This window comes from Corythoichthys intestinalis, chromosome 15, assembly GCF_030265065.1.
Source record: "Corythoichthys intestinalis isolate RoL2023-P3 chromosome 15, ASM3026506v1, whole genome shotgun sequence".
Taxonomy (NCBI): Eukaryota; Metazoa; Chordata; class Actinopteri; order Syngnathiformes; family Syngnathidae; genus Corythoichthys; species Corythoichthys intestinalis.
The window spans coordinates 22,240,157-22,256,945 of record NC_080409.1 but is presented as its reverse complement, the minus strand read 5'-3'; the positions used below and the strand labels follow the sequence as shown (position 1 = coordinate 22,256,945).

Here is a 16,789-nt window from a genome sequence, read left to right as displayed (position 1 = left end):
TTTTGGTTCGAGCCAAGGGCCTCCATTAATATGACATTATGTGCACAGTTAACACAATAACAGTGTGGCATTTCACTTATTGAATAAAAAATACGAAGCAATTTTGACATTTGGAACAAACAAAATCATTGGAGTGTAAAAAAACAAAACGGCATTATCTGAATGTTGATATTGAGTTGACTGAATCGTTCCTTAACCGATTGATGTACAGTATTTTTACACCTTTATTTCTAATTTGAGGCGTAAATCACAGATTTTATGACTATACGTTGTCCGTTACAAAATTTGCTGATATCACAAAGCCCCGCCACGATTCAATTCAATACAAGGGCCTTCGATCGATGTATCGTTTTCACTCCTACTAAGCAACACCCTCTGTGCATATTTTTACATCAATGCAATACATGACCAAATAGTAAAATGAATGGAATCCATATTGAATATCCGAGAAATCAGAGTACGGTAGTAAAAACGTAACCACAGGAACTGCATGGAATGTGAGGCGTGATAGACAGGGCTCCAGTAATATACATAACCATCCTGTCATTATGGGTTTGTCATCATAGCAACCAAAACATCAATATGCCTCCTCTAATTAAGTTTCTGGTTAAATCTGTTTCCTGTGCCTGACATGGGCGTGCCCATAATCACCAGACAAACGCGATGACAAAATGGAATTAATCTCACATGTATGAACACGAATCTGGATTGTTTAACTCATTGGCTGCCATTGAATACAATAGATGTACAATCCATTTTGACCCCCCCCCCAAAAAATTTAATTGGAAGTATATCATGATGAATGGCACTGAAACGGAGCCAAGATTCAAACGCAGAATATGTCATTTGTGACGCAGATATAGCAACCATTACACCACTGTGCTCTCCCTCATGAGAAGGCTTTTATTTTTGCTACTGAATGCAGCTCCAATCTGTGAGTAATTGACTGAAAAAAGAATCTCAATGCAAGAGTGCACTAAGATAACTCAACATGAAACTAACTACACACAACACACTGATTTGCTAAGCAGCAACACTCCAGCGCTCCATCTCACGGCCACTGTGAATAACGCACAACTTGCTTTCAAATGCATTACATGCATAATTAGTGTACTTATGTGATAAAAGCCTGTAAGCACTTCAACAGATGAATGAATGCTTTAGTGTTACCACTCAAACTATTGGAGCTGACAGAATGAGCCTGCCATTTGTAGCTCACTAAGCAGATTCATAATTAATATTGTACGAGTATGTCGTATACATATACAACACTTAGTTTGAAAGCAAAACTGCATGAGCATTACTGCTGTGCGATATGCTGTGTTGTTCATAAAGGCGTTAAGAGTATAGAGAAGTTTCGAGGTAGATGCACAAAAAAAATCACCAAATGCAGAGATAATCACCTATGTTTTCAGGATCAATAGCAATATTTAACAAATCATATAAAGTTTTGCCCAAAATAGCAACTTCATTTTTTAAAAAAATTTAGTGCAAGTTTTGAACAGCTAATAAATCACTCAATTTTTGGAGTCTCCGTGGATCCTTTGGATTGATTTGGCAGGTTAAAACTTTGTCTACTTCAGCCGCAATTCATGGTGTTCTGTCTAAACTGGAAGTCCGGAGCAGAAAATGTCAAAGATGGCGCCGGCCAATTTTCGCTCAGGAAACTTTTTTTCAGTTGTGAGTAATCTTATAAATTACTTTCACCATCTGCGCAAAGCCGTTACTGTCACTAGGGATGTGAAGGGGCGAGTTGAGTGATTTTGTCACAGCTTCCTGTGAATACTGCTGTGCTAAGCTGTGACCAGCCCTTTTCACAAAGGCACAAGGCTTCACAAGGCTACAGTACATTCACTTTAAAGGCAACACGCATACTGGCCCAAAACCGATAATGATAATGTCAATATTACCTAAAATCATTTTAAATTGCTTTTATCGGCCGATATTATCAGCTAACCGATAATATTTGATAGCTCTACTACATTACGTTAAAAAAAAAAAAATTTTTTTAACCATCAAGCTTATATATTTTTTAAAGCCTAGGAAACTTTTATCTAATGCTATTATTTAAGGCGAATAATTTTGGTCTGAATTTTGACAAAATCCATTCAATTACTTTTAAGGCTTTTTTTAATGACCCGCATAAACCCTGTGTTAGCTATTATGCTAGCAAAACTAGACTGAGAGCTAACTTTAGCACAAAATGTCCCCTGTGTTAGTGTCCACTCTGTTACGTCCAAATGGCACCCTTTGAAAAAAAATCATCCTCTTCCCCCATTTCCTTTCCACTGACATCCCAACAGGCTCATTTTCCCTTTTAAATCCACTGTTGACAAATAAGAGAGTGAAAGCAAAGCTTTACTTAGAGCATCTTCTCCATCTCTTCATTTATCACACTCTAATCAGATTGGCATTGGAAAATAAAAAGGTGCATTAGTTTGAAAAACTTTCCAACAGTTTAAAACATTTTTTCTTTAGTTTCTTCAATTTTGATAAATCAGCCTAAGATCTGGCCAACTTTAAATGCACTTGTCCCTGATGACAAAAGATGGAAAGAGGAGATGTGAAATGTGTAACTCAAGAGACTAAAGAAAACAATAGAGGTATACAAGCTCATTCAGTTCACTATTCGGTTTCCTTGTCATAGAAGAATCAAATCAAACAAAGAAAGATTTATATTTTGTCCCTCGAGAGAAGAGTCTTTCATCATCCCTTCTTTTCCTTCGCTGTCTAACATGAAGGTTTGGTCAATGACGCAATTTGCTTATATATTCCCTTTGACCACTTGATGTCTGAATTTACAGTTAACTCTTTCAGCGTTTTTGACGATGCTAGACGTCCAGTCATGTGGCCACTAATAGTCCTTCTGCTGTGAACTGAAATGAGTTAATCAGTAGTAGATATCCTTGGATTGGACGTCTTTTATTGTCAATCGAAGAAAAAAAAAAAGCACGAAAGAAATACATAAAAAAATAGTATTGATAAAAAATACTACATATAGAAAATTTAATTGAAAATATAGGTAAAAATGAAAGATGTCCCGATTGATTGGCACCCCGATCGATCGGGTCCGATCACGTCATTTTCAAAGTATCGGAATCGACAAAAACATATCGGACATGCCTTTTTTTTAATATATATATATACAGTGGTACCTCTACATACGATCGCTTCGACACACGAACTTTTCGACATCCGACGTAAAATCTGACTCGCCATTTGTTTCTACATCCGACGACATGCTCGAAATACGACGACAATGGCAGCACCGCAGACGAATGCACGGCGGATTTTCTTATGTGACAAATCAACACTGGTTTCAGAAAAGGTTGGTACAGGTGGTGAAACAAGGAAAAAGTTGACGGTTACCTTCTAAATGAAGATGCAAATGACAGAAAAATATGAGCGTAGGGTGGGCATCTGTGAAATGGCTCAACAATACATCTCCACGGTCCTCCTCCGACCATCGTTCGCCAGTCTTTATAAGTTAAGCTGACAATTCTTATTGTGGTAACATCTCCAGAGAAATTGCCAACTTCGCCACGTTTTCATCATTTATTTCACAACTTATTCAAAACAAAAACACCTTCTGTCTGCCGCAATTGACGGTGTTCTCAAGAAAACATTCAAAGTGAAAGTGAAACTCAAGCTCATCGGTCTGTTTCTGGCACGTCAGCCCCGCGGTGCGTTCAGGGTCAGCAAAAAACGTCCGCCACATTAGAACCCGATTCGTTACATTAATACAGGAATTATTATTATTATTATTCCGATTTTTATTTATAATTTATTTGTTTTGCTATGTGTAATTGCCATTTGTAATAGTACCAGCAGTATTTTTTAAGGATTTAGTGAAGGTTTTTGGGCTGTGGAACGAATTAATGGAATTATAATGTATTCCTATGGGAAAATCCTGCTCGACATACGACCATTTCGACTTACAAACAAGGTCCTGGAACGGCTTAACTTCGTATGTAGAGGTACCACTGTATTTTAATTAAATCGTTTTCTAATTGTTTTTCACGTTACAGACAAAATGTCTTACACTCATCCAGAGTCTTTAGTTTTGGCTTAAAGTAGGACTGTCAAATTTATCGCGTTAACGGTGGTAATTAATTTTTAAAAAATTGATCACGTTAAAATATTTAATGCAATTAACGCATGCGCTGCATGACCCACTCACGCATTGTCGCGTTCAATCTATAAAGGCGCCGTTTTACCTATGTACAGGGTGACCCCAAAAAAAGTTTACACTGCCATAATACAACTTAATGCATTGCCAAAATGTATATGATCGGGAAAAATTATCGGGAATGATTGGAATTGAATCGGGAGCAAAAATAAAGCAATCGGATCGGGAAATATTGGGATCGGCAGATACTCAAACTAAAACGATCAGGAGCAAAAAAAAAGTGATCGGAACAACCCTAGTAAAAATGATAAAATCTTTTAAAAAAAAATCCTTATGAAAATCACAAAAAGCGGACTTGTTTTTATTCATATCTTTCAAAATGATTTTGTTTAATTTTGCCATTTTATTTATTTTAAATTGTCATATTTTACTGAATGAATATATTTTTTCTTCAATTTTTTGTAGTATATTTATTTATGTTTGTACATTGAGGAGAAGTATTTGCACCCTTTGTGATTTTGCAAGTTCACCCACTTAGAAAATAGGTTGAGGTCTGAAATTTCAATCAAAGATGCATTTTCACTCATAGAGACATAATCTAAAAAAAAAAAATCCAGAAATCACATTGTATGATCTTTAAAAATAATTTATTTGTGATTTAATGGGGTTCATAAGTATTTGTACTCCTGAGAATCAGGAATAATTATGACACTCAAAGAGTCAGTCGACCTTAAAAAAAAAAGTTCACCATTACCCCATACTGTCGCCTGTGCACCCCACAGTCAGTCATAATACAACTGCTACCATGGGTAAGACCAGAGAGCTTTCGAAAGACACAAGAGAAAAAAATGTTGAGCTCCGCAAAGCTGGAAAAGGCTATGGGACAATTGGGAAGCAGCTTGGTGACAATAAACCAACAGTTGCAGCAAATGTTAGAAAATGGAAAAGGCTAAACATGACTGATAATCTAACTCGGACTGGGGCTCCATGTAAAATCTCTCCTCGTGGGGCATCACTCATGATGAGAAAAGTAAGGGGTCAGCCTTGAACTACACGGCAGGAGTTGGTCAATGACTTGATCTGGATTACCGGATGCACAGTTTCAAAGGCTACTGTCAGTAGAACACTACGGTGCAATGGTTTAAAATAATGCATTGCTCAGAAGGTTCCCCTGTTGAAAGCAGTATATGTGAAGGCCCCTCTGAAGTTTGCCAGGGACCATCTGAATAATGCAGAGGGGTCATGGGGGAAAGTCATGTAGTCGGATGAGACCAAAGTAGAACTTTTTGGTGCAAACTTTACTTGTCGTGTATGGAGGAAAAAGAAGGATGAGTACAATCCCAAGAACACTGTGAAGTATAGGGATGGAAATCTCATGCTTTGGGGCTGCTTTTCGGCAAAGGGGACAGGTCGACGGTACTATATAAAACGGAGGATGAATGGTGAAATGTATCGTCAGATTTTGAGCAATAACCTTCTTCCCTCAGTCAGAAACTTGAAGATGAGTCGTGGCTGGATCTTCCACCATGACAATTAGGGATGGGAATTGATAAGATTTTTACGATTCCGAATCCATTATCGATATTGCTTAACGATTCGATTCTTTATCGACTCTGTTATCGATTCCAATTTGGACTAATGAGGTTCTGGGTTCAATGTGCTTTATGGTTCATTCGCCTCGGGGTGTCGGTTAGAACACAAGGAGCGAAGAGTTGAGTTGGTCTTTGGCACTTTTAATCCAACTTGGCAACAGGCACAACTATATACAGGCAATGGCACTTGATATGAGAATCACTCAATGAGCAGGTGAGAGCATGCGTGGATGTTGATGTATTTGTATGTGTGTGAAAGACTGGAATGTGTGGGTATATGTGTGGTTCTGAAAGGAAATACAAATGCAGATTGACTGTAAAGCAGTCAATAACACACATACATGAGTCGCAGTGTAATCAACACAAAGATGGGGGGGGGGGCGAGAGTGCGCGCGCACAACCCGGAAGCATGCTGCGTGCACGTGTGGTCATCTGGGCCATAAAAGTGGTGAAAACTAAGCACTGTACACTCATATGGATGCACAACATCATCTTAAGATGCTACACTAACACATTCCCTCTTAACACAAATGTGCAACGCGAATATAATGTAAACAACGCTCTCCTCGACGCAGCGAGGACGAGCGGGAGCAGCAAGCCGACGTAACAGTAAAAACAGGAAACGGTCACGCTGATAACAGCTCTAATTTATCATAAGAACTTTATGACATCAAGAGCAAATACTTACATTCATTCATGGACGCACACCGATTAACAGGTGGCCACATTCTGCTCGAAATGCGCACCTTACGCCTATTCTTGGTCCCAGAATACGCAGCGCTTTTGACGTTGGACAATAAGAGGAAGGAACTGACTGGTTGCTATGGGAACGAACGCATACCCAAGGAACCGTTCTAACAGGAGAATTAAAATTGCTAATAAAATCGTTTAGGATTTTTTTAGATGCATATATGTTATATTTTTCTTATAGAGTATTCGACGAGGAATACGATAGAACCATTAAGAGACTTTTTTTTGGAAAAATCACCATTTGTTTAAGTAGTCTCATGAATAATGACTTGGCCAGTGAAAACTACTGCATAATCACTCGGCGACGACTCTTCAGGCTACACTTGGCGTGTGGTCACTCCACGAGTAATCAAGTTGTGTCCCTTGCTAATTCATATGTGTGTAACATGCGTAAATTCCGTGACGTACATTGTACTGTTTAGAATCGATAAGAAAATCGTTAGATAAACTGTCAAACGATCCCATGTATTCCCAGCCGTAATGAAAGTGATCCTAAGCACACAGCCAAGCTGACTAAGGAGTGGCTGCGTAAAAAGCATATCAAGGTTCTGGAGTGGCCTAGCCAGTCTCCAGACCTCAATCCAAGAGAAAGTCATTGGATGGAGCTGAAACTTCAGGTTTCTCAATGACAGCCCAGAAACCTGAAAGATCTAGAGAAGATTTGTGTGGAGGGCCAAAATCCCTGTTTCCATATGCAAAAACCTGGTGAAGAACTACAGAAAGCGTCTGACCACTGTAATTGCAAACAAAGGCTTCTGCCCTATATATATTAGCACTGATTTTCTCAGGGGTACAAATACTTATCAACCCCAGTAAATTACAAATAAATTATTAAAAAACTAACAATGTGAGTTCTGGATTTTCTTTTAGATGATGGAAATTTCAGACCTCTACCTATTTTCTAAGTGAGTAAACTTACAAAATCACAAGGGGTGCAAGTACTTCTGCTCCTCACTGTATATATATATATTTTATTTTTAATTGATGTTTTTCATTTTCATCAGTCTACTTTGAGTTATTTATCTAAAAAAAACATTTTTTATTTAGGATTTTTCAAATCATTATCATTCATGTAATTATGTATTCTTCAATGCTTTTTGATGTATATTTGTTAAATAAAAATTCAGACATCAAAGGGTTAAAGCCATCCACATCGATGCTCAAGCACTTTTACTGTATGTCTGCCTGGTTTAGCAGTTACCTTGTCCTTGGCCTCACTCAACTGATCCTCCAGTTCAGAGAAGCTGAAGCCAGCCACTGTGATGAAGTCCCCAATCACAGCCACAAACTTATCTCCACGCTCCCTCGTCCTGCTCTGCTGGTAGTGCAACTCCTGGTGTGAAAACAGGAAAACCAACACTTCTGATGAGCTGCTAATGCTTAATGCGCTTTATTAGATGTTATGTATAAAGTGTACACTACTGTTAATTTGTGCCATGCCCAAAAACCTAATTACAGGAAGGATAAAAACCAGTGGGAGGAAACACAAACTCACCGCCTCGAGAGCCTTTAGTCCACTTTTTATACAGTGCACCTCTTTTTCCAACTCTGCCAAACTAGAAAGGAATAAAAGAAACAGACAAAAGAACACATTAAACATTACTCCAAGTTTAAGAACCTGTTTTTTGTTCCTTTTTCTGTCTTTTGGGTCATTCCAGAACAGGAGTACAGTTGAGGTTCAACAGTTTTGAAAAATAAACCTTAATATTTTTGATTTTCTGCTGCATATTTATCAGTAAAAGGTAATAAACTATCAAAGGTTTGATTAAATTTGATATTTACCCTGCATAATCACAGGGTTGCAAGCTAGGTTTTTAGCTAGCTCATGGTTACAAACTCGTGGCTCTCATGTTTTTTTCTCTGCTTTTTCCCGGTAAAATTATTTTCAGTATAATTTAATGAATACAGAAAATGTGTTTTTTCCCTTTAAAAGGTTATTTCTAAATTAAAAAGTCAAATGTGAATATTTATTAGTTATTTCAAAATTGAAAAATAAAAAAAATGGCATTTTAGGGGTTACCCCAAACTCAAACATTTTAAATAATATTTTCAAATGTTCTTTTCCCTTAATTTTAGGTTTGGACAATACAATTTACTCAGAAACTGCATATTTTAGTATTTTATATGTGGTTGTTTTTTAAGGTTGGAATGGAAAATTCTCTTTATACTGGAATGGCCCTATCAGTACCTTGGTAAAAGTGCCTTTTCACAAATGTGCTGCTGTAAGGTTGAACTCACTTGACTTTTGCAGCCTCTGGTATGCTGTTGAGGTCCAGATGGATGTGGAGAGTGTCAGGGTAGTTCTTCTCAAAGATCATGATCAGGTAGTGCAACATGGTGATGCTCCTGGTAGATTGTGAGGGAAAAAGAAAAAAACATTGATGCAAAACTACATTCCACTGTAGGATTAAGACATAACAACATTCAGTGTTCTGGGGCTACTTTTGAGAGCCGTAAGATGTTGATTTGTTCCTTTGTTATGCACACACAAGGGCTTCACAATTACAACCAAAATTTCAATCAAAATGTATTTTTATCTATATGTGCGTTATTGAATGATATGTAAGATGTTTTCAGTACAAAAGAAAATTATGATTAATAGATTTTCATTTTAGAATAAATGACGAAAAAAATTCACACTAAGTTCACCACTGGCTAACTGAATTAATATACCGTATTAGCCCGAATATAAGACGTTGTTGTTTGCATTGAAATAAGACTGAAAAAGTGGGGGTCGTCTTATATTCGCGATCTAGACATTATACCCATTCACGACGCTAGATGGCGCCAGATATCATTGAGGCGATGTTCTGTAATGAGAGATCTCAGCTACTCTCAAGTTTAACCAGTTTGCATTATTTTATTGCAATGTTTTTCCTTATTCAGATTTGTTTCAAGACTACAGTTACAGTTAGAGTTCACTTTGATGGTTAATGCAGTTATTACAATTTTGTTGTTTTATCACAATAGATTGGTTTATTTACATTTCAAAAACCAGAAGCCATTCATTTACGAATGTGATTGCACTTTAGTTTACATATTTAAATGTTCAGATATTAAGATTTGAATGAGGCAAAATAACTGTTTTTTTTCTCTCAAATATATTGCTATAATCATTTGTTTCTGATGTACTGTAATTATTTTCTGTATAAAAATTAATTTGGTGTTCAAAAAGTCTTTTTTCAAACTTGAGTCTTGAAAAAGAGGGGGTCGTCTTATAATAAGGGCAGTCTTATATTTGGGCCAATACGGTACCTTTATCTATTTAAAGCAACACTTGGTAACTTTTCGGTTTTCGTTGATTTTAGCGACACCAGTGGACAAAAGCGGTAGGGTTTTGCCTTAAGGAAGATTGCGTTTCCCATGAGGACCAGCGCACACCAGCAGAGTGTCGTGAAATCATCAATCAATCAAAAATCAATCTCCCAGTCGCCTGCAGATGGATTAAACAATATTTCTGTTTCCAGCAGCTGTGTGAAGGATGAATAATAATAAGGTAATGAATCCAGTTGGGGCTAAATAATAGCATATGACGGTTAGCAACCATCTGGCTTAGTGTGACTATCCCCCACCCCCAACCAAACTTGTCAGCGCTGATGAGTTAGGTTAGGAGGGTGGTGTGTGTGTGTGTGTGTGGGGGGGGGGGGGGGGTCACTGTTACCTGTGAAAGCCAGGCCAATAAAAGCGGGGCCAATATTTATTCTATATAACTTGGTAGCCACCCCATTTTTTTCTCCTCGCCAGACAAAACTTTTTGTCTCTTTTGTTGCTCTGCCCTCTTTGCAGTATTCGCCCGAAAGCGTTTGCATCGACTTCCGTCTTTAGAATGAATGGTGAAAGGGGGAAGTGCCGTGAAGCAGTCAGCACATTTGTAGGTTTTTTTTGTGTGTGGCAGGGTTCCTGCCACCCTCCTCAAAGTTAATCAGTGCCGCTGTAAGTGTTACAGACCCCCTCAAGATGTAATAGAGGTGTCATTCAACCAATTGTCAGTCGACATATCATCACAAATGTTATGAAAATATTTTATGAAGGTTGAAAAGTAGTGTTGCTTTAACCATATGTTCCTCTCCCGGTTGGTTGAGAAATGTGATTAGATGTGCAGCAGAATCCACATTTAAAATGTATTAATGATCACCAATGATCAGGTTAATTTGGTTGTGACTGGAAAAAAATGTGATCGTGATTAAATGTTTTACTATTTTGAGTTAAAAAAAAAAAACTTGAAGGTTTTTTTTATTCATCATTGCAGTTAAAGTCTCCACTTGAAGTTGTTGAGCAAAATGTGCTTCTAATGTATCAAACATGCCATGTTACGATTTGAGTCTCAACCAGAAATGTCATGCAATCAAACTGTATGCATCTGGGTTTTTATTCAAAAGTCAGATTTATGGAAAACATTTTGCTAGTTCAGATATTTAAATAATGTCAATCCAGTTCATTCTAAGAACTCACCTGTCTATGCTGGACTTGGTGTCAGCAATTTTATTGAGGCTGGAGACCTTGAAGCCATAGGCATTCCCTCGCTGGCCCTTATTCATGAAATTGCCGAAGGCAAGCACGACCTCCAGGATCTGCGTGAGCCTCTTGCTACGGACTACCTCTTTAGAGGCATTCAGAATTGCTAAGGGGAAAAAAATCAAGGCGGAGAAGTGAACACTGAGAATGCTACCAGTGGTAATTGAGAGCACATTTGTTAAACATGCCACTCAATTTTTGAAAGGCCTACAATACTTCAAGAGGCCTAATGCGAGAACACATCTACAATACCTCCTCTAGTCTCTTTGATTTACATTCAACTAATATAAGAATCATATGTACGGTTTCTACATTTTCAATGTCCATCACAATGATGGCTCAACAAGCTTTTACAAAAAGGTCAGCTAAATGGGGAAGCCCGTGAAGTCATTATGTTCACTTATATAACAGCATGTGGAAGAAGGGAAAGTTCCAAACGCTGAGCAGTCAGCTTCCTTCCCGAGAGAACAAACCTCAACTGGCAGAAAGCAGGTGCTTCCCTCTCTCTGCAGAGGAAACCTCAGAATGACTGCTAAAACCATTAGAATCCATATTGTTATTGTTCCAGTTCACTGCGCCACAATAAACCCTGAGAATCATTCTTCTGTCTCCGCTAACAATGTTTGGTATGATGCACGACAGCCTGGATGAACTTTGCTCCGTCTCTGAAAATGCGTCTATTAAAAACGCTGGGTGGTCCAGAAAATTGTCTCATCTGGGATAACACAACGGAACATGATTGAGAACTTAGTATGCGCGGTTTGGGAACATTTGGATCCAACAACAAAGATTTCAAGAGGCTCGGATGCCTACCCAATCCTTTCAGGATTAGACTTCTGTTTTTCTTTCCAATCCTGATGGCCAGAAACGTCACAAGATTCGTTCTATTTGATCTCATTTGACAACAAATGCTGCAGCACACACAATTAAACTATCGCCTAAAAAAACAACAAGCATGCAAGCGAACACGATCGCAAACTTCATAGGAAATCTTTCCCGCACCCTTTCAGGTCTTTGAGCTGAGCTGTATGTTTACGAGCAAAGGCTTTTCCCTCTTAACAAGGGCCAGCTTTCCAAAACATCCTCAGCGGCAACCTGGAAGCCCGCTTGAAAGAGGATGCCCTCAGTAACCTGTACATACCCTTGCGGACACAAGCTCCTGGATGTGTAGGCTATGTTCACCATACTTATGACCAGTGTTGTTTTTGGCAGCTTTTTAAAAATTTTTTCTTAGTCTTAAGGACAAAAATACTTGTATACTTATATATACACAGTACTTACTTACATTTTATACTTAGTCATTTCAAAATGTGTATGCCTTCATCTCGTCTTAGTCGACGAAATCGCATACAAATTTCATCTAGTTTTAGTCGACAGTTACGCAAAATTTGTTGAATTTTTCTTTTATCTAAGACGATTGTTGTTTTTACCTGACAGTTTTCGGCAACTACTTCGTCGAAACATGTTAGGTTAATAAAACAACCTAAAACAATTGTCTGGCATAAAAGAAAAAAATCAACTAATCTGTAATTGTAGACAAAATGAACTTAATACAACAGTTACTCAAAATGTTTTCATCTGTAAAAGTCGAAAAATATAGTAAACAAAGGTTTCCATCAATTTCAAGTGAATGCAGACAGACGGGCACATGCTGTTGCGTCTACAAGGACAATGCCAACTTTGTGATGATAATACACACTCAGCAGGAAAAGCAGTACAGTGGTACCTCTACATACAAATTTATTTGTTTCAGGACCTAGTTTGTAAGTCGAAATGGTCTTATGTCAAGCTGGATTTTCCCATAAGAATACATTATAATTCGATTAAGTCATTCCACAGCCCAAAAACCTATGCTAAATCCATCCTAAATACTTCAGGTACAGTCACGAAAAGAAAATACACATGGCAAAACAAACACATTCTAAATACAAAACGGAATAATAATCATATAATACAGTGGTACCTCTACTGACGAACGTCTCTAGAAAAATATGCTTTCAGGTTACGACAGGCCTAAACGAGGGGGAAATGCCTCTTGTTACGAGTGAAATTTCAGTTTACGAAAGGCAAAAATACAGCACAGTATGGGTAGCTGCGTGTATGGGTAGCTACTAGCAGTTCCCAGAGTTTACTGAAAGTAACCCTTAGGGTACTTACAAGTCACTTCCTGCTAATTTCAGGTCACTTCTGGTACACTTTGGGAGATTCCGGGGTTGTTTCCTACACATTTTGGATAATTTCCAGTTAATATTCGGGCATTTCCGGTTCCCTTCTTTCTAACTGCTACCTGTTGATTTTGGGGCACTCCCTGGTCATTTCCTGTACATTTTAGTTCACTGCTAGTTCACTCATTCACTCAGTCATTTTCACTGGAGCAAGGCCCTTCGCTCCGTTTTACTGGATTTTGACCGATTTTGCAAGGACCACAGAAAATTCTGTTGTATTGCTATATAAACATGGAACCCACCAAAAGATAGATTAGACTATCTCGTTTCAGCACAAAAAAAAGTTAGTACCTATCTTTTTCCATTCTTTAGAAATCAGCATTAGAAAATAGCTTAGTTTGATCAATTTTCCAATTTCTGATGAAAAAAACAGAGAAATTGAGCTTTTTGTGAAAGCATATATTTCAAACATAAATTTGACTCGCTGTATACACAGCTATTTTTTGCTTTAATTACATCCCAAACATCTGAATAATGTTTTCCTTTTACCAAATAAGATAAACAACAAGACAAATAGAGCTTTTGATCGCAAAGTAACAACTTATATACACATAACTAAACTATTGAACTGTTGAACTATTTGCGCACATAACAACAGGGAAGGCTCTTGGCTGCTCCCGCGGCTAATCTGATGAGTCCGGATCAAAATCGGTCTCACTTATTTCATCATCTTCATCGTTGGTTTCAACCTTGGGCTAAAGAGTAACGCAACGTGAGCTCCGCAGAATGCGTGTGGAACCTGACGCTGTTGTGGACGTCACCGTCTATCTCATCAAGATAGATTTTTTTTTAATCCTTCTTTGACGATGGTTTCGTTTTCTTATCAAACACCTCCTCCAGTGTCGTTTGCCTTTTTTTTCCCCAATCGTTCTCCACATTTTTTTCAAATTCTCACGTGTCTTCACAAGATCTCTCCAACTTCCGTTTCCTGAATATTTTTCTTCACTTCCTTTCTTGGCCCGATTTGAGTTCTTACCAAATGCGCTACTGACCTCCAGTGGCCAGTTTTATTGCTTCAAAATGTGCATTATATTTTAGATAGATCAGAACCTATAGATGCCTTTTGTCAAAAACACAAAAAACAAAACGCAAAAGACCTATAAATACGTTTTTGGGACACTGAAGCAATTAAAAATAGAACGTATTTATACGTTTTTGGGAGCAAATGCGTTAATTCTGGGCCAGTATGAGCAAGGGTTTTTGGTCAAAAATAGTGACCACCAATGGAGAAAAACTGTAAGAGTTAACATTTAATTTTGGGTTTTTAGGCAGGGTCATTTTGTATACCCCCAATGCTTTTTGTATATTTCTTAACTCATCGGCTGCCACTGACGGCGCTAGACGCCCATCCCATTTGAAGTGGGAGAGTTGTCAGTGAATGAATGAATGTTCATCTGATTCCACATTCCCAGCTCAAATTGATTAGACCAGTGTTTTTCAACCGGTGTGCTGCACGAGTGTGCCGTGAGAGATCGTCAGGTGTGCCGCGGGAAATTATACAATATCGCATCTTTTTTTGTTTTTTATATCGTCAGGCAGAGATGCAGTAGGATGGAAGGAGTAGGTAGGTTTCTGTTTTGCTCATGTGTAGATAAGCGAGATATTGCTCGTGTTGCATTCAAGAACTGCTCGGATTTGTAGCCATCAGCCACTTTGCTGTCCGCAACAATGTGGACCCCAGCATGTCTACTGTACATCATTTGATAAGACTCGTCAAGTGTCGATATACACAAAAGTGTCCTTTCCATTTTATCCACATGTGACAACCGTCAATCCTCCCCGTGTTTTATTCCAACATATTGTCAAGGACAGCAAGGTAGCTGATGGCTAGAAATCCGAGCAGTTCTTAAAGACAACACGAGCAGCTATCCAACAGCGACATGGTGCCAAGCAAGCTTAAACTTCATCTCCAAACGGAACCCCCGTAAATTCAAAACAAGTACATGGACTATTTTGTTCGCCTTTGTGAAAACACAGAGAAACAGGCAACTTTTTTGAGAAAAACTACATAGGTAAACGAGATAGCCCCTAAAGCCTTGTTGCTAAAACCAAAAAGTCCCACACTGTGCCAGAGACATTAATACTACCTGCCTGCAAAGCCTTTGTCAGTGAGATGCTCAGCCGTGATGCGGTTAAAGACATTGCTAAAGTCCCCGTCTTTTCAAGCCTAACTGTTATAAAACATTAAAACAGAGAGAGACTGAGGGCTGTTGAAGAAGATCTTCGTATGTGTGTTTCTCAATTCCTGCCAGGATATCGGCTTTGTGTTCATCTAAACAGGCTCAAGTTTCCCACTGAATAAGTATATATATTGAGAAATTATTTTATATTTAAAAATACTGTACAGAAGGTAATTTTGGAACATTTTTGGTTTGTGGTGTGCCAACAGATTTTTTCCAATGTAAAAACACTGGATTAGACATCTACTAGTGATCAAAAATAAAGTATTTCAAATGAGTTTAAGAGCTATATGAATGGACGTTTATCATCGTCAACGGTACTGAAAGAGTAAAAAAAAAGTAGTCTAGAAGCATTGCAGAGTGGAAGATTTCAAACATGACAACTGCTTGACTTCGGTTGTTTGAAAAAAAAAAAAAAAAAAAAATCTAACACCACATCCATGTAGTATCAGCCCATTTTAAAAACACAAACTAGTATAGTACAATACATCGGCTTTCTCACCTTCCACTTTTGGCTTCGTTTCAGCGAGGCGCTCTGCAAATTTCTTCTTAAAGAACAGAGCTTGCAGTCTCTGCTGGTAGTGGTCAATTCTAATAGGAAAGAAAAAAAATAATGTTCAAAACTCATCAATTTGATGAATATGTTTTGAATTGCGGGAATGATTGGAGTTGATCTAGCAGTATTAATTCTTTCCATTTTCAAAAACGACAAACCCTTTAGTACTAGCCATTTAAGAGGATAATCTTTCAAGGTCCCCTGAATATTGTTTTATATTATTACATTTTGTTTGTAATATGAAACGGAAGAGGGGGTAATGAGGTCAAAGTTCAAAAAGGTCAGAAATACGTGTGTGTTGAAGATTACTCAAACGAGTAAAGGGATAAATATCAAACTTGCAGGCTATGTTTGTGACATGAAACAGAAAAGGTGTTTACATTTTGGGGTAGTGAGGGGAAAAGGTCAGGGAGTTTAGAAATAGGTTTCTTTCCAAGATAATTCATGAACGAATAAAGGGTTTATGATCAAACTTGCAGGGAGTGTTTGTAATATGAAACAGAAGATATGATGAAATTTTGAGGTAATGAGGTCAAAGGTCATTGGGATCATTAAAGGAAATCCTTCATAACTAGACAACCAATTAGACTATTAAACTCAAATTTGCAGGGTAGGTGATATGATGACCAGAGAAAGAGCAATGACATTTTGCAGCATGAAGGAAAGGAATGCCCACTCTACCAAATATGGTGATGCTTTGATTTGGCTGCTTAAGCGAAAGTCTGGTCTCTCAGTGTTCCTCTAGTTACATTTTGTAATGAAAACTAAGACATCTACACTTTATTATTATCCAGAAATAATGTATGCCTCTTCTTTAAGGGCAGCAGCATTTTTATTTTCAT

General features: G+C 37.9%; 1 protein-coding gene across 4 annotated transcripts in view; it reads right to left on the bottom strand.

Annotated features, from left to right (window-relative positions):
* Window positions 1-16,789, bottom strand: part of daam2 (dishevelled associated activator of morphogenesis 2) — a 153,987-nt gene that overhangs the window by 5,200 nt on the left and 131,998 nt on the right. For all 4 annotated transcript variants that reach the window (XM_057859782.1, XM_057859786.1, XM_057859784.1 and 1 more), the window contains 5 exons: window positions 15,894-15,982; window positions 10,924-11,092; window positions 8,710-8,817; window positions 7,967-8,027; window positions 7,673-7,804 (listed from right to left, as the gene is read on the bottom strand). In XM_057859782.1, the coding sequence (XP_057715765.1) occupies window positions 7,673-7,804; window positions 7,967-8,027; window positions 8,710-8,817; window positions 10,924-11,092; window positions 15,894-15,982 (559 nt within the window). The remainder of the gene's footprint in view (window positions 1-7,672; window positions 7,805-7,966; window positions 8,028-8,709; window positions 8,818-10,923; window positions 11,093-15,893; window positions 15,983-16,789) is intronic.